This window comes from Embiotoca jacksoni, unplaced genomic scaffold (assembly GCF_022577435.1).
Source record: "Embiotoca jacksoni isolate LCO1_2020_lvr unplaced genomic scaffold, fEmbJac1.0.p SCAF_30, whole genome shotgun sequence".
Classification (NCBI taxonomy): domain Eukaryota; kingdom Metazoa; phylum Chordata; class Actinopteri; family Embiotocidae; genus Embiotoca; species Embiotoca jacksoni.
This window is the reverse complement of record NW_027185382.1, coordinates 4,152,750-4,173,109: the sequence shown is the minus strand read 5'-3', so window position 1 is coordinate 4,173,109 and position 20,360 is coordinate 4,152,750. Positions and strand designations below refer to the sequence as shown.

General features: G+C 43.1%; 1 protein-coding gene across 2 annotated transcripts in view; it reads left to right on the top strand.

Moving 5' to 3' along the window:
• Nucleotides 1-20,360, top strand: part of LOC138206948 (fibroblast growth factor 14-like) — a 45,471-nt gene that overhangs the window by 6,123 nt on the left and 18,988 nt on the right. Inside the window, exon 1 of one of the 2 annotated variants that reach the window (XM_069163846.1) lies at nt 12,404-13,092. The exons of the other annotated variant lie outside the window; for it this stretch is intronic. Coding sequence (XP_069019947.1) covers nt 12,900-13,092 — 193 coding nt within the window. The 5' untranslated portion in view covers nt 12,404-12,899. Of the gene's footprint in view, nt 1-12,403; nt 13,093-20,360 lie in introns of those variants that run through there. 2 annotated transcript variants of the gene reach the window in all.

Below are 20,360 nucleotides of genomic sequence, written 5' to 3'. Positions count from 1 at the left end.
CCAAGTGCTCTTAAAAAGCAGCAGGTCATCAAAGGCTCCACTCAGAAGTGTTTTCACCGACTGAATGATAAGAAGCAGAGAAACACTTGACAGCAACTCAGTCTCAGTCTCTCTCTCTCTCTCTCTCTCTCTCTCTCTCTCTCTCTCTCTCTCTCTCTCGCTGCATAAAAAGGGTTTAATTGTTGAGGCTGGAGATGCCCAATATATTTAGTCACTGTGGTATAAAGCTACAGTGATGACGGGTGACATTGAAGGAATTTCTTTTCCTAAAATAGTCCAAAGTCTGTTTATTGAAGTTTGCCGTGGTTTCAGACCGCCTTCGTGCTCAGGAGTTCTTCTCATGTACTTTTAGGACTGTTTTTTGTTTGTGCTGACCCAGACTTCAGTTTTGACTTTGGGAATAGGAGGTTGACAAAAATGCAAACTACATAAGCAGAAAAGTGCACAAATGCAAAACTGCAAACTACATCTGGACGGTCCTCCCATTAAAAGTGACCGCACACTGTCGGAAGAAAAGTAAAAAACAAAAAAAGGATATTAGTCAGCAGCAAAAAGACTTGCTGTCAAATTACAGTACAACAAACTTCATAGAGCTTATTTCAGATGCTTTGGCATCTCGTGTGCACTTTAACTGATCTTGAAAGTTGTTCTGAGATAAAATACTAATAAATTCAACAGCATAACCATTAATCAATAACGTAAACTAATAATGACTGTAAATCTCTCGCAGTAGCTTTTCTTAGCGCCTCTTCTCCATATCTGTGCTCACACACACTCCAGCTGACTTCCAGTCCTCCCTCGTCTGCGTTAACCTTTCGCTCGATGACAGCGCCGCATGACATGGTGGCCATATCTGCCCGTGTGGAGGGAGGAGGGGGGAGGAGGGGGGAGAAGGGGGGAGTCCACATGGTTTAAAAAGTGAGTTTTCCAAGGAGTACAGTGAGCGGGTGTTTACAGGTGTGTGTGTGTGTGCCATGGACTTTGAGGTTATGCTGCAGGTAGCAGAGAGGAGAGTAAAGGCTGCTTTGGGCAGAACTGAAGCAGGTAAGGAGCTCTTTACACTGGAAACAGCTGGGCGCATATGTACAGGAAGAGAGAGACTTACAAAACCTATGTAAACTGTAACACCCTCCTGTCAATGTCATCCATGGGGGCATCGAACGACACACCTGAAGGTATCAGCTGCAGCTGCACTTTTCTTTGGTTTCATCGCGATTTAAACTCGCCCATTTTATATGTTTGCAACTGTCAAAAGTTGGTGCGATGTAGCTACAGCCAATACGTTCTCAACAATGACTGTGATATTAATCGATAACAGATTTCAATCATACGCTATAAATAAACTTGACATCACATTGTGCTTAACGACATTACGTAAAAGAGTGAAGAACTTATTTAGTTGGACTTGACCGACTTAACCATCCAATAGTATCACACTGATTCAAAGTATCTCACCTAAATATGTTAAAGTAACCCAGCGAAATAACATCTACCGAGGAGGCAGGACGGAGTGATCTCATGATCACTCTGATTCTACACACTCCTTACTTCTTACACACCTCATGGATTTGGACAGAGAGTCCACCTAATACACACTGCACACTCTCACAGTATTTGATAAGTCAGGCGTCACTCTCTAGCATCTGTCTGGAGGACTGTTATATAGCCGTCAAGTGTGTGTGTGTGTGTGTGTGTGTGTGTGTGTGTGTGTGTGTGTGTGTGTGTGTGTGTGTGTGTGTGTGTGTGTGTGTGTATTGTTGGTTTTGGTCTGTTCGTGGGATTTGTTGATAACATATCCTTAAATATTTTGAATTACATGCGAAGAAGGTTTTTTTTTTTTTTTTTTTTTTCATTGTTTACAAAAGCAAATTCATCTATAATCTGATTCAGACCAAAAACATTAGACAACGTAAAATGAAAAACTAAAGGGCTTCACCTCAAAAAATGTAGATTATTCAGCTCTCTCTGCGGCCATGTTGTAAAATAATTATAGTATTTTTAATAACCAGGATGGATGTCCCATATTCGTTTCTCTGAAATCTTCCCTGTCCTCTTAGATCTGTATTGTGGGAGTTTGTGTTGGATGTTTATTGAGATCCTCGGATGCACCTCTTCATTGTTAGAGGGATTACCGTCCGCAGACATGCGAGACATAAGAGGTGTTCCTTCAAAGCAGCTCTGTGGGTAAAACAGATTAGTCTGAGGTCTCTGTCGTGTTGCTATTGTTATTATTATTCAGCCTATTGACATCATCATTATAAAACTAAAGCCCTGCTCTGTGAATCATCCCAGGTTTAGATTGATTAGTCTGAACAGTGCCGGGTATTTAAATGCCCATGCTGACAGCTCAGTCCTGTTTTAATTTGCCTTTTGAATTCCTCCATTTTTACCCAGCAGAGCCACAAATCACAAATGACCACAACAATGCAAATGTCGCTCCGCCGCCTCCATCTGACTGAACATCTCTTGGCACAGAGCTGTTTTCTTTTTTTTCAGCAGCTAAAATTATTTCTCAGTCCACGGCTGCCTGGAGCTGCTGCTGAGAAAGAATAAACTTAAGTTCCCACCCAGCATGTGTGCGACTTGTGGGTGGCTCTGAAAACACTCTCCATTGTTGAGCCTTGAATGCTCTACACATTTTTATCTCTTGTCATATTATCTACCTACGCTCTTTGCTCCCGTTATTTAAAACTAATTTTGTGTCTTGTTCAGTCAGCCGCGACACACTGGAGCGCTCGAAAGCCGGAGAAAAATAAGGCATCTGTCGTGGCAGCGTCAAGCTGAGCTCTAATCTTCTGCTGTGGGAAACGATGGAGGAGACAATGGACGTGTTTTTTGATGGTTTAACTGGCAAACAAATCTTTAAAAAAAATGCCTTAATCCGTAATATTAAAGGCAAGAAGGATTAAAACCAACGCAAGGTTAGTCTTTTTTAAGAGCCAGAGTGTCGTGACAACACTGCAAACAACCAATTAAATGACCTGCACAGGATGTGACTCATTACTAGCGGTGGAAGGTGGACTCAGATCTTTTACTTAAGTAAGATTAGAAATACCTCAATAAAAAAATACTCAATTACAAGTACATGTACTGCTGGCGGAGAAGGAATTGTAGTTTCTCTGAGATTAGAAGAGTGCAGGTTTACACACACACACACACACACACAGTAAATGAATTAGCATTGACAGATCTATTTGATTTCTCGTACTCTGGTCCAGTCCGCCCCGAACAGCGGTGTCCTTCTCCGACACGGTTCTGATGTGTTTGCACATACTTGTCATCATACGTCAATGCTACACGTCAGCACGATCAACAGGAGGCTGCGTTTTGTCACAAACTGGCTCGAACTAGAATTTAACTTATCAAACGCAGTGTTTTTGTACTAAAGCGTGACCTTGAGTGAACAACAGGGCGAGCAGAATGCAACATCAGCAGTGAAAGGACGCGTCCTGTGGATGTGATGAAGGGTGCAAAAGGAAAAGCAGCAGACGCAAGTGGGGGATGACAGCTGAAGGAAGCGATATTATGCAAGCTCACGGGCCGGTTTAGGGCTTTAACTTTAACCAGGATGACATTAGATGCTGCAGGAGGAAAACAAAAAAATGTCCTCAACTACAAGGTCTTAAGCAAAAGTGTAAAAGGAGGCAAAAAGCCGTTTAAAAACTACGGAATAGCTTGACTAAAACAACCCACGTTGTCCCAAGAACTTCTAACAGATCGTATGCGCAGACAGCAAAGTAGCAGATTAGTAAACGGTCCTGAATAATTTAGTAAGGGTCACTCGTCATGAGCGGATTCACAGACGAACGATGCTGAGATGCGCCGACCGAATCCAGGTGGAAGCTGCAGCCTCGCAGCGGGCAGCCGTCGCATCCAGTCATGACGTGCACACCGAATGGAGACAGGTTTGGATGATGAGAGGAGGTGAAGCGGGGTTTATCACGCTAGTCTGCTCGGCTGCACACGGAGGGATTCGGAGAGGAGGAGAGCTCCTGATACAACATGTGCTTTTTATTCACTGCTTACAATGAACAATACACGTCTCTCTGTTTATTTAGACTTTCTTTATGTTGTTTTTTTTAGAATCATTGTCTGTCTAACTCCTGTAAGACTGTTCCAAACCACGAGATATAAGATATAATGTGATAAAAAATTGGGTAAAAAGTCATCATAAACACTGATTTTTAAACTTGACGAAACTGAACATGTTCCTATATTCATTTCCACGTTTTTCCAAACCTATTTTTGCGACGCAGAAATCTCTCCTCCTTCCATCTCCTCCCCGTGGTTTCTGACTTTTTTTGGGGAAAGATCTGGAGCGATTATGTAACTGCGCTGACGCACGAGTCTTCCATTTTCAGCTGTTATCATTCGGCGTTGAAAATGATCACGGAGGAGTCGAGCCTCCACCTCCTCCAGGATCGGTCTGTGACCTCTACCCTCTCTGGGTCAAACACCTGGAAATATACACTCACTTTTACAGCTGCATTGCTTCATATACAATTAGATTGTGTTTATCTATTGGAGCTGTTTCACTTCTCTGGTTGTGAGCTGATAATTTAACCGGCAGACGTTAGAAATGAAACTTAAGTTCAAGCTGATTGGATGATTTCAGGTTCCTCCAGTGTCAACAGTATTTGTTCTTGTTCTTTTCTTTTTTTTTAACAGTTGCTAACTCAGGGGAAATGGCATGGCTAACAGAGATTGACTTTCACTGTTATTACTTCACACTTCAAAGTACCAACAACGGCAGTAATCTTGGAACGGCACTTCCTGGAAAATATCCCCATTAAATTGTCCCCGAAGCTAAAAACAGAGCTTTCAACAGAGAAATCAATAGTAATATTTGAGGTGTTTTAGGGGTCTGTGACATCCTGAGTCTGAACTACTCAACCGTTGGCTCGACAGTAGGACAGTTACTTGATAAGCAGACAGGTCTCAGGAGATTTCTAAGACTGACATCAGTTTAATATATTCCCAATGAAATGAACAGTTTTGAAACATGTCGTGGAATATTTGCAGCTTCTTTTATATTCAATGATATCACATTTTTTAAGTATAATAAACCGACGTGACAACTTTTATGACTGTGAGTCGTCCAAATGTGATTTGTGACGAGTAGTTAGTGAAATGGCTTATTTCAAAGAAAGAAAAATCCAAAACGCTGATCGACAGGAGTCCAACAAGTTCGAAATAAAAATATATTGATTACAAGAGGAATATTTCTTACTGCAGCCTTAATGGAGGGAAATATGGATTGTGGGTGTTTTCAGTGAGTAAAATAAGCCACTTGTTGCCTTTCATGCAACAAAGGCAAAAGGGAAAGTTTGGGAAAGATGAGCAGAGTGATGCCACACCTGAATCCCAGAAGGCACGATGACTCACACTTTCAATCCTGCCGATGAAGTGGTTTCACTCGAGTCAGTCTCTTCCAGGCGTAATATAGTGTGACATCTCTGTAGTCTATCCTCTGCTGCTAAATAAGTCAGTGTTCAGTTTCACGAAGAGCAATGATCGTTTTTTATTCTGAAGAGTCCATTTCACACTCACACAGTTATACACATTCACACCTAGAAGCCGCCAGGAATCACCGCCGTTAGCGGAGCTGCCCCGGAGCAGTCGGGCTTTAAAGGCCTTGCTCCAGGGCCTGTCAGTAGTGGTAATGCTACTTCTGATCTCAGACATGAAGGTACATCACACGTGGCCACGTGCATCTATTTGTAAGAGCTACATAATTATATAATGTGGAAAAAAACAACACCTGGCATGGCTCGGTTACCATGACGCCGGGTGGAGACTTAATTCAATTAGTTCCACCTGTGATTTCCCTGTTTCACGATGACTTGCAGTACGTACTTTTTGTCTGTATATTGGACTTCATAAAGCCTGAAATCAAAACTAGACGGGTTTTAAAATATGACTGAAGGATTTTTGGTGTTTCAGCCTGACTTGGTGCGCAGCCAGCAGCATGCAGGTAGATACTTCTGTGTGTGTGTTGCGTCAGACTGCTGACTTTATGAGTCGTTCATACAATGGATTAATGGGCGGTGAAAAAAAAAACAAATCTTCCTCTACACCTGTAATGATACCCATAACTTTGTCTGCAGTTGCTAGGTTACAAGGACTGGCTCTCCTCCCTAATATCATCCCAACCCCGTTTCCCCCTATCAGAAATCTGCAATAACAAAGCTCACTTTAACGCAGAGAGAACACCCCATGTGTTTTCATGCGTCCATCCCTGCGATACACAAACTCAAGAGAGTTTTCTGACATCCGGCGTGAAGTTTTTTTTCTCCACCGGTCTCTTTTGTGCTGCGAGCAAGAGAGGCACTTGAAAGTTGAAAAGAGATTTTGTGACGAGAAAGGAATAGGTCCAACAGAGAAACAGGGGAGGAGGGTATTCGAGACGCCAGAGACATCAGACAGACATGGAAGAAAAGAGAGGGGAGGGGGAGGAGGGGTGTGAATGAATTATTTAGTCCCTCCATTGCCTCTCTCCTCCTACCCGCTGAGTTGGTGATGTTACAAAGATAGATGAGACGAAGAGGAGGGGAGAGAGGAGGCAAGGAAAGGAGACGAGAGGTTAGGGGAGGGGAGGAAAGAAGGAGAAGCTGTTGGCTGTTTTATCCACAATTTTAAGGATGATTTTTTTTTTCCATGAGTGCGTCTGTGTGTGTGTGTGTGTGTGTGTGTGTGTGTGTGTGTGTGTGTGTGTGTGTGTGTGTGTGTGTGTGTGATTGATGTAATCGATGCCAGATGTGTGTGAGCCCGTCTGCCTGTTATCCTCTCAGCATTCAGCAGGTGTTCGCTCCCTCCTCTCGGAGACCCACCTGCGTCACTAATCACTCGTTACCTAGGTAACAGTGGACTTCCCCACGTCTGTGCCTCTGCGAGTGTGTGTGTGTGTGTGTGTGTGTGTGTGTGTGTGTGTGTGTGTGTGTGTGTGTGTGTGTGCATGGGCGGGTGTCTGAGCGTGAATTATGACTCATCCTGCTCAGTTCAGAGTGGCTATCCTCACACTCCTGTCTGGGGAACACCCACCCACATCTGTTACCTCCTCGTCTGCGTCTCCTTCCCGCTGCGTCTCCCTCCATCATCCCCTCTTCACCAGCTCTCGTCTCTCCTCTGCCTCCCAGACATTAAAGCCGATCGATTTAATCTCAACATATAAACGTACTAGTTACCTGTTGCGCTGATCAGAGCAGAAAAGAGAGATTACTAAGGAGCAGCCGTAGTCACAAAGAGAAGAGCGCCACCTACAGAGATGTTGCGTCATTGAAGCCTTCAGTAATTCCGAGGAACTGCTATCAGTCTAGTTTTTTATGTTTCTTTAAGTTTATTAGTTTAAAAAAAGCATTTGTTTAATTTGCACTCAAACAAAAAGTAAAAATGACAGTTTGTGGTTTTAGGAAATGTTAAGAACTGAAACTATAACAGTTTATTCATTAATGCCACAAGTCTGTGCACATGTCCAACTTAATGTTGGTGTCTATTTTTAGTAAACGTTTCTGCACTGGAGTGAGAATGTATTACGTTTTCCCTGAACAGTTGCAGTTTCTGTACACGTTAAAACAAATAAGATTCATGTTATTTAATGAGACTGTGTTTAATTATCGAGGCGTATGCTCATCCTAAAGTTGCCGGATGGGTGAAAGTCGAGGCTCTGCAGGCTTCTCAAGTTATTCTGCAACAAACTGGGCAAACTATTTCGAAATAGATCGAGCCCCAGACCAAAAGTACAAAAACTAAGTTACATTGCTTTACGTAAGGCAACAATTTGACGGTTATGAGCAATAAAAACTGAATAAAATACTGAATAAACAATAAAACTGCTCCCATCCTGACACTCCCACAATTCCTCTGTTGTGCTGCATGTCTACGAGCTTCTTGGTAAATGCACAGAAAACAAAGCTCAGAAACAAGCGACCGTCCTCATCCTCCCACATACAACATGTTCAATTGTTCTTTCAAGGTTTGGTGGTTTGGTGCCATGACTGCGCAATCGCTCTCTTTTTCCGTGCTGGCGTAGGCAGCACTTTTTTTCCACTGTGTTTGAGAACAAACACCTCAAATGTCACAGACAGTCCCGCTCTCAAGTTTCATAACATTTATAAAGTCATATTATGGATTGAAAACAATCAAAATGTCTGAAGCCACAGAGGCTGTGGACACCAATAACAAAGAGGGGCTCTTTTGGCCCAAATTTAATGGACTATGACGTCTTTTTTTCAGGATATCAAAAACAAAATGATTAGAAATCGTCTTCTGAAATATCCATAAGTTTGAACTATAAGTATGACTTGTCAACAGTATCAGCAGCCTTAAAACATTTAGTATAAACTCCAACACACAGTCAGCTTCCAGCTCTTCTGCTGCTATATTCCTTTCTCCCTTCTAATTACATCGTTTCTATACACTCAAGTAAAAGCCACAAATCTGGTCTAACTTGCTGACCTTTACCTTGCAGATGCTCCCTACTGCATTACAGTAGCATTACAATTATTAAGTTTTCTCAATGCCATTGCCAGTTATTACTGCAATTGACACCAATTATGAATAAATAACATAATTAACAATAATGAATTGTTAAATATGTAAAATCACATGAAAACACAATTCAATTCATGATACTTTTACAAAAGATTCGATTTGCTTCACACACTTAAGATTGTGGCTCTTTATCCATTAGAGCATGAAAATATTGTTTCTGCTTATTAAAAGCTTCATGAAAAAAAGCTACACTGCAATAACGTTTAATTCATTCAGTAGGTAAAAATCAAATGTAATTTGTCTTGAAGAAATGATGGGTTAGAAAGAGGTTGGGGTCAAATGAATGAGTGCTGTTCCCCTTTACAGCCTGTAGAGGGAGCTGCTGTCCCTGTACAGACCATAGACTGTGTATGAAATGGTACAGACCCTGAAGAAAGTGAAAGTATGAAGGACATCTTCACATTGAATAGTTGTGTGCGTGTTTGTGTTTGCTCTGAATAAATAGAGTTGGATTTTAGACAAATGAATGCACAGCTTTGCATATTTCAGTGTTTTTGTGGCTGCTCTTTTGTGCGTTCACATTTGTGTCTGTTTTCCTGCAAAGCGTGTACCCTGAAGCATGAAGATTTGGAATGGGCAGATAGGTTTTTTTTGGAGGGGGAGGAACAAGTAGATGGAAGAATTTTCCTTTTGAAGTTTAAGAGCTGTGTCCCGCCTTTCTGGGATGTTATAAAAAGCAGCCGCAGAGCTGAATTTTAATGTAAATGTAGCTTTGATTTATTCATAACTCCCTCACTTGGACTGACCTGAAAAAAACGTGTACGCACCAACACGCACATCTTTCTTTTCCCTTTTTGTTCGCTATTTTTTTTTTCTGCCGTCTGTAAGAAAGACAAGCCAGAGAGATCTATTTAAATAATAGTGTCAGCAAGGGCGAAAGAAGGAAAGACTGGGATCCTGTCAGAGATTCAGGGTTTACCTGCTGAAATGGGACAAAAAGATGCAGGATGACAACCTACTGCTGCTGTCGTGTCTGTAACGGTATTTGAACTGAAGACCTAACAGGAGTCAGCAAAACAAAACAAATACTAGAAAGATGATCAAAACACAAAGGAAATGACACATTTCCAGCTCCGATAGACACGAATCTGATAAAGCTTGTTCAGAACTTCATTTGGTTTTATCACATTATATGAGAGGATCTTACAGTTTATGTTAGTGATGCTCATTGAGCACTGATGATGTTACTGACCTACCACTATTCATTCTGTTATCATCTCTTAGAGATGCTCTGCTGCCACCTAGTGGGAGTGAAGGCAGACACGCATCATATTTCTGTGATACCTTGGAAACAAAACACAGGCGGTGTGTCTGAAAAGCACACACACACACACACACACACACACACACACACACACACACACACACACACACACACACACACACACACACACACACACACACAGAGAGAGTGAAGGACAGGATTCACAAAGAAGCTGTTTGCTGTCCATTGTGATGAAATATTCCACCTCAAGTGCTTCTGATGCTTCGAAGCCTTAAAGCGACATCTGATTATTTTTTTATCGCTTCTGCTTCACCTGCTGCCCTCAAGTCCTTTTTTTTTAGAGCCGCAAAAAATAGAAGAAAATACTTAAGAATTAATAGCACTACATACTTTATTTGAATGTGATACAATTTTACTTTTTTTTTTCTAAGCCTATTTTAAAGAAGCCACACTTCAGCTGTCTCTCACAAACATCCCTGAAACAGGGTATGATTATAAGAAAGGCAACAATCTATTGGGATTAAAGGGCTGTACCCTCGTGGGAAAATGATAGCAATCAGCATACTGAAACACAATCAACCTGAGTGTGTGGTAGCTCATATGTAAAGTTAACATTTGGGACAGGCTCTGATGGAAACGGTTCACCCCTTTGGGAGCATGATTTTCATGGAAACCATATTTCCTGTGCAAAAGAAGAAATTATACCTGCTGGTGCTAAGAGGAGTTTCAAAGGGAATTCTTACAGGAACTATGAATATCCAAAGGAAATTAAATTGACTTAGGGCTGACATATTTTAAAAGAAAAATGCATTGAAGCACACATTGTCCCTGCAAATATCAATATCAGTGCTGTCAGATATCTGTGGGGAGTTACACAGTGCCGACTTGATGAATTGTGTCTTTCCCTGATAAGATGGAGGTTCGACCCTGCACATCTTAAAAAAGAAAACACACGGCCAGAGCCACTGGTCCATCATTCATTGTAAAGACAGATAGACTGCCGACGGGTTCTGGGATTTTCTTTGATATCGGTTTCCGCAGAAGAAATACAAAAAAATTCATTTCAGTGTTCTTTGTGTGCAGCTGGGTCCAAGCCCAGCTCTTTATTCTGGACTGATGGCTGACCTACATGCAGCACTGGAAAGACCAGTTCATGCTGGCTTACCAGATTTGGGCAAAAACTTCCATCTGAACATAACTTTTCAAAGTATAACGTCTAACTTTGATTGTGCATTTCTAATGCACGATGCAGTCTTAATGGGATCCTCACAGTGCATTTATTTTGCTATGAATGTCACTCGACTGTTAAACATACGTTAAAAAAAAGAAGAGCTCCACCGGCTACTGCCCCACATGCTGTTACATCACGGAAGAAATGTGAGCGTACTGTATTCAGTTCTCCTGGATGAGCTTACAGCTGGAAACTGACACCTGAAAGATATAAGCACGTGTATAGTAGACAAACCAGACATGTGAGGCCGCCCTGCACTTTCTCGCCCATCAGTCGAGCCCACTTCTTGCATTTTTAAACCTCTTATTCAGGCTTTTCCTGAGCTGAATACAGACAGTGGGAATGTGTGAGGTTAGGTAATGAGTGGAGGAGGTGTCACTGTCTGCACGACCTACCTAAACATGTAGGTTTACCTGTGTCCCCCTGACTGATGTATTATTATATATGGCATCATTAGATTAATAATAGTGAAGAATCAGTGTGCAAGCAGCATGTGGCTGTTGTAGCTGCTGCAGATGGAGCTAGTTTGAATTAATACGAATTATGCAATAATAGGTAATCACCTCAAACTCCAGAGTACGAGCCTCTACAAGGCCTTCAGAACAAAATGCATTTCATCAGCCACACAAAACACAATGAAGAATACTAGTAAATATCACATCACCCCCCCCCCCCCCCCCCCTCCGGCCCGGAATGAGGATGACCAGTTGATTTTGAGGGCGCGTGTGACCGGTCGCTCGGCGCGTGGCTCCATCCAGCAGCCGCGTGGCTCCGGAGAGCGCCGCGCTCCGGACGTCAAGTATCCAAGAACGACCATCACGGGGACTTCCGGTCTTTACTTTCAACATAACAAGAATAACAGAGGCTTTAAAGCATAGGCTGCTAACAAGTCCAATCTGTTAATATGCATACGAAAAATTTGACCCGAAATGCCATAATTAGTCGATATAGGATCTGAAAAAACACTGATGAGTAAGTTTTTTTCAATTAGATTTAGTCTCAAAGCAAATATTGATCATAATGATATACTTAATAGATGTAATTTGTTTTAAATAAAGGGTCACCTTTAAAAACGGGTGGAACAGACTGTGTTGTGTTAAAAGTCTAGTTCAGGATTAAAACAAAATATTGGTTCCATTTATTTCCTCTAAAATGATGATTTAGATTAAAACTGGCTGCAACAGGTGTCAAAAATAGAAAAGAATTGCAGGCTGAATAATGAGTAATAATAACCCAAGTTAAATTGTCAAAAGGCGAATATTTGTTCACGTGAAGTGACTCATGAATGTGTATAATCTATTGGAGAAGCCTAAATCCTGTTAAGCTTTCACTTTGAAGGACAAACCGCCCTCTTTCCGGTGATGCTCTCGGTGACTCTCGCCAGTTTTACGCAGCTGGAGCGGCTCGCGGTGGCACGCGCGCCTCGCGCTTCAGTCAGCGGAATACAAACGGCCGTTTTCAGAGGAGAAGACACAACTGCTTTCTGGGGCAGTATATTCCGTTTCTAAGATCGATGCTCGTCTCGCCTGTTGACCATGGGAACACAAAGTGACACACGGGGTCCGGAAAAATCGGTTGGAGGCACCGTTCAGTGACAGCTGCTGTTATCTGACTGACAGACAGACCGGTGAAACGTGACGGACAGGTGAACCGCTGTGCGTTTCTAATCTATGGCTTGAAGAATAAAGGCATCAGAAAATATGCTGTAACGTGAAGTGGTGTTTATTCTGGACTTCACGGCGCCGTGGCTGAAGTATGGGGCCGTTATAGCCGGTAAAGCGGAGACCGGAGGTTTGTGTCTGGTTTTGTCTGCGCTCCGTCCCCTCCGGTGGACATAACTGAAGAGACTGGAGACACGGACGGAGACAGGGCTGTTTTTGTATCGGCGGAGACATGGCAGCGGCCATCGCCAGCGGTTTGATCCGGCAGAAGCGACAAGCAAGAGAGCAACACGCCCACCGACCGACTCCTCACCGGCGGCGGAAGAGCCCCGGCAAGAAGCAGGGGCTGTGTAACGGGAACCTGGTCGACATCTTCTCCAAAGTCCGGATATTTGGATTGAAGAAGAGGAGGCTAAGGAGGCAAGGTGTGGGGAGAAACGGGGGGGGGGGGAGAGAGTGCGCACATGCACATGCATGCACGCAAATATATTGATATGCACGTGCGCACGCGCTTCCACTCACACATGCAGAGACGCACGCACGCACGCACGCACACACTTTTACGCACAGCCACATTCTCCTTCACATTCACGCCCTGGCTGGTTCACGCATAAAGACTACACGCGTGCACGCACCCAGAACATGCATAAACACAGACTGACAGACTCGCCCCTCTTTCTCACACACACACACACACACACACACACACACACACACACACACACACACACACACTGTCATGTCTTGTAGTGCCCTATGGTTCAGTAGTTTCCAGGTACATCCATTATTGAAGCCACAGATTAGTCTGTCTGGTCTCTCTCTCTCTCTGTGTTTGTCTCTCTGGATCTCCACCTCGCTCTTTCATTTTCAGCTCATAATTCAAAGTGCTCCATCACCAACATCAGACTTTGCCTGAAACACCAGACCAAAACGCAAAGACAGCCACAAAATTAACCCTCCTGTTTTATTTTGAAATCTCGCTTCCGCCATATAATTCAGATTTGTCTCCTGCAATAAAAAACAAACAGATTCTTGTTTATGTGGAGGTTAAAAAAAAGTGCAAGGCACATTTCCCCCCATTCAGATGGCAGTTCTCCCTCCGATCCAAATTAACAGCATTGTCAAATCACGGGACGGATCTCCTATCAACGCACAGACAAGTGATTACACATAGAAGTGAATGCAGATAATTGAGAGTGTTGTTAATTGGGTGCCATAGTAAGCGTTCAATAGTAGAGACGATAAATGTTGTTGTAATCAATTGATTGTGAGAAACCAGCAGGTGACGGTGTTATGGAGGGGAGGGATAAAAGGAGGAGGGGATGGGGGGGAGGCAGGAAATGAGAGGAGGGACAGAGGAAGAGATAGGCGAACGTGAGGAGTCGCGTTGATGGGAATTGGTTTGCGCTGGTTTGGTCTGGTGGGTGACGGGAATTATCTGAGCCAGATTCCAGATGACGGAGGGAGCTGGAAGTCATCTCCTCTTTACTCTTCTCTCATTTTGAACATTTATTTCCTCCTCTGTTTCCTTCTCCTCCTTTCCCCCGTACCACCTTTTAACCTTACTGACTTTTCACCTTTACCTCCTTTCTTTGCCCTTCCACACACACTCTCTTCATGTTTTTTCTCTTGGCTTTTTTTTTTTTTTGCATCATTTTCTCTCTTCTTTTGCCTTTTTCTTCACCCTCCTCCCTCACTTCCTTTCTTCTCCTCTTCACCCTCTCCAACCCACCTTCATCTTTCCTTCATGCACCTTCCTCTGTCCCTTTTAGCTTCAGCTCCTCCCTTCTCCTCCTTCTCCTCCTTCTCCACCTTTCTTCTCCTCTTGCTCATCTCTTCTCTGTACCACCCTCCCTCCTCTCAATTCTAATCCTCTTCCCACCTCAGGTCTTTTCTTCCCTCCATCATTTCTTCCTTTGTGGAAGAACAGGCAACAGCTTCCTCTCTTCCCCTTCCCTCCCTCCCCTCCTCAGCTCCAGCACTGCCCCCCTCTCCACCCCACCCTCCCTCTTTTCAGCCCTTGCTTCACTTTTTTCTCTCCACCAGTCTTTCCTACCTCCTCCTCCTCCTCCTCCTCCATCCTTTCCTTTACCTCCCTCCTCTGTGTTCTCAGCTGTGAGAGCTGCTGGTGAAAGCTTGGCAACGTCCACACGCTCTGTGCTCCGTCTGTGTGTGTGTGTGTGTGTGTGTGTGTGTGTGTGTGTGTGTGTGTGTGTGTGTGTGTGTGTGTGTGTGTGTGTGTGTGTGAGATTTGCCAACATCCCCGACTGTCTTCCAGAGGTTTTGTGAAGGAGAGACATACAGACCCGACTCAAACTGATCTGAAACCTTCATTGCTCGATCAAAGATGAGGTTCAATGCAAAGTTAGACTGACGTGGAGCCGAAATGGTCCGTTTTACTAAAAACGTGAAATGAGTCTGATACTAATGAAGCTTCGTCTCGTCTACACTTTGTCTTTGTGTGTTGTTTTTTATTAATAATTCGACATCCGAGCACGGCACTTATTGTGGGAGGATTTTACTCAACCGTATTTAAATCCTGCAGTGAAATCATTTAAGAGCTGCTCACCTACTTCAGCGCTGTTTGTGACATGATGGACAGGAACTTCCCGCCAAATTAAAAGATAATCACAGCCACAAAATATTAGTTTCTGGTAGCATCAATCAAAAATCCTAAAAATAAAACAAAACATTGGCTGAGTCACAACATCAGCTGGAAGAGGCAGTCTGATGTTACATGCCGTCGCCTGCTGTAATACTGTACATCCACATCAGACTGGGTTTCAAGCCAACACACAGACAGATGTATACGCTGTCATTTGTGTGTCCAGGTCTAATTCTCATACAAAAATACATTTTACGTTACGTTTTATGAATCTAAATGTCACCGATTAAATCCAGAAGACGTGAGACGCCAGTAAGAGATAATAAATAACATTTCTAGCAGCTTCTTCAGACTCTGCGTCACACAAACAAGGCCGGTGAGATAGAAATGTGACTGATTTCACCCGTCGGTGGTCGGGCAGTGTGTTTTGATCTGACAGACGGATGCCGGGCAGGTAAACTGTTATTTTGAATCATAACGCAGCATGAAATATCACAGCTGTCAGTCGGAGAGATGTTTACGCAACGCATTCAAATGTTGGTCACATTCATAGGAGGAGAAGAGAAGGGAAGAGAAGGGGGAGGATGCATTCGAGGTGAGGAATGTGTTTCTGCAGGGCTGCAACACATTATTTTCATTAACAATTAGCAAATTCCTTAATTGTTTACATTTCCACAATATAAATAGATGAAATGTCTTGTTTGGGAATTCATGTTATTATTCGAGCCATTCACGTACAACTAGCTGACCCATAAAGCCTTATAAAACACCAAAAATATGCTGTTGTGGCAGAATATGTTAGACAAGAACATATAATCTTACCTATAACACTGCAGAGAACAACTTTGTCTCCCAGCTGCAGCTCTAAAAATACAAAAGAAAAGATTCCCTTCCCAAAGCACAACTCGAAGCAGCAAAATCTGAAATGGACTTCGCCCTCAGCGTCAACGAAACCACATAACAAACTCAATTCTTTCTCTAAAAGGAGATTATTAAACTTCTGCTTCTCTATAGTAAATGGAAATATATCTGAGGGGCACTGAGAAACTGCAGACCTCCACCAACGCAAACAGCCCACTCTTCTATGACCACAAACCCCTACACATGTCTGAATATATCTACAAAACGATTAAAGTAATGTTAAAATATGTTTGTGCCGAGCTGAAGCGTCGCACCGCAGCTGTTGTTCGTGTCCTTGCGCTCCCCTATGACACCCCACACAGACGACAAGGCTTTGATTAAAAGTTGTTATTCGTAACATGTAAGGCAGGCTTTTTACTTCAAAACCCAAAAGGTGATGTAAAGCAATCTGAAGATCTCTCTGTGTAATGCAATCTTGCCGTCACAGTTTAATCACAGTCAAGAAGTTCAAGTGTCTCCAGGTTTGTGTTTTGCCAGTGATGTAACGGGGAGCGTGAGGTTGACTGCTGGTTGCTGAACCACAAAGCTGTAAACCACAAAGACGACATTATTGACAAGTTAACGTGAGAATTCACAACAGATATGAGGAGCGTCGTGACGTCGGAGGGTATTAAAGTCCACTTGCGACTTTCCTACATGAGGAGAAGCCCGTTGATCTGGTAAGGACAGCTCGTATTCCTACACGTCAACGTGTCACCGAGCTGACATTTACCCAGAGCATACAGCTGACCTCTGATCACCTGCACACCCACCAGCGGGAACAAGAGGCAACTCGGCTGCTCTGCTGCCACTTGAACCTCGACCCCAGGGAGGAAGTGGAAATCGCTGATTGTGAAACGGTTGTCCGCGGATCAAAAGGCGATCGCCAAATTGCCCGTATTGTTTCACATCAAAGCCACTGCGAGTGATTAATGGTGTCCAGTGAGGAGGCAGCTCTGTGCTTAACACGGTTTGTCTATATGTAGCGTCTGTGATGGACAGGCGGTCTGCGCCTTTCAATCAATGCATAATAATAAGTGATCAATACATGACACCGTGAATTGTCTTCTTGTCAAGGCTGCAACAGCCTCTGAGGAAGCACTCATACAGCGTTAAAGCCAGAGGCATTGATGATCTGTGGTGCAGACTTGTATAAAATCTGAACATTACGTCTCATTAGGATGAATTCAGCTGAAGTGCTTTTATTATTTATCACCACAGAAACATATAAATGTGCCCTTTTCAGCTCGGCGTGTTTCTCTAATCGCTAATCACGCTGATGTAAATGAGGATGGAACGGGTGCATTCATGGATTCCTCGGTCGGGGGCTTTTGTTTGGTGAGACGGTGTGTGTGTGTGTGTGTGTGTGTGTGTGTGTGTGTGTGTGTGTGTGTGTGTGTGTGTAAAAGAGCGAGGGAGAAACACTGAAGGTCTTCGATGCCTGGCTTGTGTGACAGACACCCATGTTGGTGTTTTATGCCATGTTTAACACCGCACAGACACTCAGACGGAGGCGGATTAACAGACAATGTGACATGACAAATCAGCGTGGCAGCCTGATTGGCTGAGTGATTGAATCAGATCACATTGTGATGAAAATAAAGCTCTGTGTGCGTGTGTGTGTGTGTGTGTGTGTGTGTGTGTGTGTGTGTGTGGATGGGGGAATACCCTTTCTCTGGAACAGTCTGGAATCACGAGAGCGTTGCCGTGGCAACGCGAGAATGGGAATTTCCCTAGTAACAGACAGGATGTGGCGACACTGGGAAAAGCGGTGGGAATATCGCCCTCGATGGCACGCGGAGGACGGCGCGGTCGGTGTTGGCGGCGGCCCGGCTAGGTCGGGTCGGAGCGAACGGACAAATAGACGCACGAAGAGATGATGAGAAGACGAAGCAGGACGATCACCCCCCACGGAGAATTATTGATATTATTTTCATCCGTTACAGCAGGGAGTTATGCAAACAGCAATAATACAAACAATACAAAAACACCATTTGTGGCTAAAATAATATATAATTTCATGTGTTGGCTCAATTATCCTAATTAATTACAGCATGAACAGTTAAAGTCTCCCATTTAGACTGTGTGCTTATTTGCTGCTTAATTATATCATATTCAGAGAAAATATTTATTGAAATTTGAGTAAATCTAAGTAGATTTGAGACTAACTAAAAATAAGTTTACTTAAGTAACTAAAAGGGAAAATAAAGGCAAGTTTGATGTTTGGGTAGAAAAGAGGACTGGCTTATGGATTGCCATATATTTAGCTTATTATATATGAGGAGGACATACTGTCCACTTCAGATGTTTTAGTTCAGACACCAGACGCACTTTAAGGAGACGTTTTGTTTCTAAACCCTGTTGTTATTTATTTTATTTTTTTTAAATGAATTGTTCGGCCTTGAAAAATTCCCATCGGCTGAATCTCAGCAGCAGCGAGGAAAAGGTATTGTGTTGTTCCACGCCGTCGCTGACATGCACCTGCTGCAGTATATCTGTATCAGACGGGGTTTGGAGCCAGCACAGAGACAGATGTGTGCAGATTCAAAGCCGAACTGGAAGGTCCACTCTTGTCTCTGCCTCCGGGTCCGATTCAAACACAAACGGGTATTTTACACTCAGATTTTATTGGCCTGATTTTTATTGATGACAACACCACAGACAAAGATAAGAGACGGTAAATTGGGAGCACGCATCGTACGAACGAGGACCGGGAGACTGAAATGGAGATGGATTTCAGTGTTTGTGTGTGTGTAGCAGGGACTGCGTTCAGAGCTCACAATCAGATGTAGGTTAATATTGTCAACCATAAAGCGACATGAAAACTGTGATTTGGAAAGATATTTACTTAAAACATAAAAATATAGACTGTGCTGCACTATATTTAAAGGAAAAAGGCAATTATTTTCATTATTTTAACATTATTATCATATTTTATTGTAATATTAGGACATTTAAATACAAAAATCCTTATAAAAAGTATAATTTTAATTTAAATGTCTGTCTAATGGAACTAGAAATGTATTATTGACATCACCACACTACATGCCAAGTGAATTTGAAGTGCTGGTTACGAGCTTCACGGCTCCCTCTCCCCTGCTGCACAAGATGGATCCTTCACAAAGATGGAAAACACCCCGGCCCCTCTCTTCCTCGCTCTCTCACACATGCTCCCCATAAACTGGGTCAGTCTTTGCTTTTTTTTTTTTTTTTTTTTTTTTTCCCCCTCTGTCTCTGTGCTTTAGGGTTTACCTTTGCAGACTCTCCCTCTGTCTCTGACATACATGTTTAAAGGGGATTCCCAGCCTCCCTAGAGCTCACTGGTGTGGGGTCTTTACAGAGGGAGGATGGGCGTGGTCGCGTGTTATCTACAGGGAGCGACGAGGGCGACGATGAGAGAGTGTAAAAAAATGCCGGTCTGCACCTGTCGAAGAATCACACGGTGCCGGCAGAGTTTAAGTGGGTCTGTCCTTCTACCAGCCCTCGTCCTCCATCTTTATCTAGTGACTCAGTCGGTCTTTGTCCCTCAGCCTCCTTCATCATTTATCCTTCCTCTCCCTCTCATTTCTGAGCAGCTTTAGTTTTTAGTCATTTTATTTTATTTTACGGCTGTTTCTCGTTTGATTGCGGGGAGCAGGAGCCGAGCAGCGAGAGGCAAATGTGATTTCTATTTAATTGTAGCGATATAAAACAGCCGAGAGCACAACATTTGGTGGCTGAAAACTAAAATCTGCAAAAGCACGGCATTCTTCTGTTCGCTATATACGACCTGTAACGATGTCATCATTGCGGAGTTATCAAATCAAATCATCAATATTTTTAAGTGCAGTTGAGTCTGAGTTGTAAAAGCAAAAAGTTCTTTAGATGAGGAGAGATCTCGATATCAAAAGATATTCATAAAAATGAATAAATACAATCCAATATGTTGATGAGTCGTAAAGAGAACGGGCCAGATGCTGCAGTTTACCATCAAAGGTTCAGAAATAATTTATCGCAGTTATTCAAGTGGAACAATGACCACGAAGGACGGATTAGGCCAAGAATCCTGTAATGGATTGGATGTGCTTGACTAGTCCCTTCACAGGAAATCCCCGAGGATGCAGGAGGTTACATGTGGTCACATTGTCCTTCTTTAAAAAATGGATTATATCACAAATGTGCCGACTCGGACGTGTTCGAGTTCAGAGG